Genomic DNA, 1,625 nt, shown 5'->3' with positions numbered 1-1,625 from the left:
CCATGGAGACTTCTAACCAAAAGCCAGATGTCTGTTCTGTAAAAATAAAAATTAGAAAACAAAGCACAATTCAAAAGGTTCCCCACTTAATGTACAGAAGGGAGGTCACATGAGTTGGAAAGTGTAGTCAGGGCCTTTGGAAAGGGTCTGGATTCTGTTCTAGTTTTTTCCCTGACATTCCTCATGATAATAATGGGGCTCATATTTCAACTGTTAATAGTTACCCTGGAGGAAAAGTTCTTCCTCTTCTCCTCTGGGATAAACAGATTTCTAACAGAGTAGTCCTATGTAGACAAAAGAAGCCGCAGGTCCACTAGAACACGTACGTTAACAGTTTACATCCAGTAGAGGTGACAACATGTGGCGTTACTGATCTTTCTCTGATAAACCCCTGTAATGACATGGCCTTGGCTCTGAGTGGTGAAGAAACTGGGTGTGCAAATTCTAAAATCCATAAAAGACATGACCTGTGACTAGCTGAACACACCAAGATAAACCTTACGGGACGGAGGTCAGGAAAGAGATGTGTAATTCTTGCCAGGAGGGTCAGAAAAGAAGTAAATCTTCCTGCGATCTATCTCTTTTGTAGGCAGGTAGATACATCCAGGCTAGAGTCCCAATTTTTCACTTGTTAAGTGACCTTGGGCAAATCACCTTTCTCTAAGCTTCCCTTTTACCTGCAAAACGGAGTAATGATAGGACGGGAAAATGATGATATCTGTAAAACGGATGATAGCAGCTCTAACGTGAGGCTACATGACCTAAGGAGCCTAATGTTCCTAAAAGAACATTTATTACAGAGTAAACGCTCACTAATTGGCAGATGATATTATTGCTATTGGTAATGCTTGTTTTAATGCTCATCATCATTAAAAAGCAAAAAACCCCACCCCTCCAATCCTTCAAAGGGCACGTCCTTAGAGCAATGATTCTTACTCTTCAGGCCTGGACGGAACCCCCTCCTACCCCGCGCCGGGCCAGGCCACAGCCCGAGGCCACAGGTGCAGGGACCACCCCGCACCCTCGTCTCTCCTCCGCACCCACCTGTTCTCCGAGCCCCGGGCAGCGCTCAGGCCGCCCGCGCCGCGGTCCAGCACCCGGGCGCCGGTCCAAGCCAGCAGCCTCCAACCGGGCATGACTAGGCCGGGAGGGCGCAACCCCTTCACCTCCGGGCGCCCCGCCGCTCCGCTATCAGGGCGTCCCAGCGGCGGCGACCCAGTCCGCAGAGCCCTCCCGAACCGTCCAGCCGGCCGCCCCCCCACTGCCCTTCCGGACGAAGAAGAGCTGGAGGAGCCACTTCCGGTCCGTTCGCAAAGCGCGCCGGTGCCGAGGTGAGCCCCGAGAACTAGAGTTCCGCCTCCTGAATAGTCCTACGTCGGGATCGAGTCGGCTACGGAGGGTGGGGTCTGACTGACTCGGCTCTCCAGGGGTGGAAAAAAAAAGGATGCTCGGAGTTTAAACTTTAGGAGAATGAGGCGAACTAGGGACAGGGTTCCAAAGGAAACGAAATCACTTCTAAGTAATGCCTGTTGTGGGGCAGCTCATTGTAATAAGCAGCGCTTGATAATCTTATATTGACTTACGTTCAAAACAGCCCTGAAAGGAGGTTGTTATTTATATATTAT

General features: G+C 50.2%; 1 protein-coding gene across 1 annotated transcript in view; it reads right to left on the bottom strand.

Annotated features, from left to right (window-relative positions):
• Nucleotides 1–1,136, bottom strand: part of MRPL3 (mitochondrial ribosomal protein L3) — a gene marked incomplete at its 5' end in the record, with an annotated part of 48,912 nt that extends 47,776 nt beyond the window's left edge. Inside the window, one exon of the mRNA XM_079705251.1 lies at nt 1,041–1,136. Coding sequence (XP_079561377.1) covers nt 1,041–1,136 — 96 coding nt within the window. The remainder of the gene's footprint in view (nt 1–1,040) is intronic.
• Nucleotides 1,137–1,625: the final 489 nt, after the last annotated feature.

This window comes from Hyperoodon ampullatus (assembly GCF_949752795.1).
Source record: "Hyperoodon ampullatus genome assembly, chromosome: 5".
In the NCBI taxonomy this organism is placed as follows: Eukaryota; Metazoa; Chordata; class Mammalia; order Artiodactyla; family Ziphiidae; genus Hyperoodon; species Hyperoodon ampullatus.
Note: the sequence above shows the minus strand (reverse complement) of the source record. Positions and strands in the feature narration are given on the sequence as shown.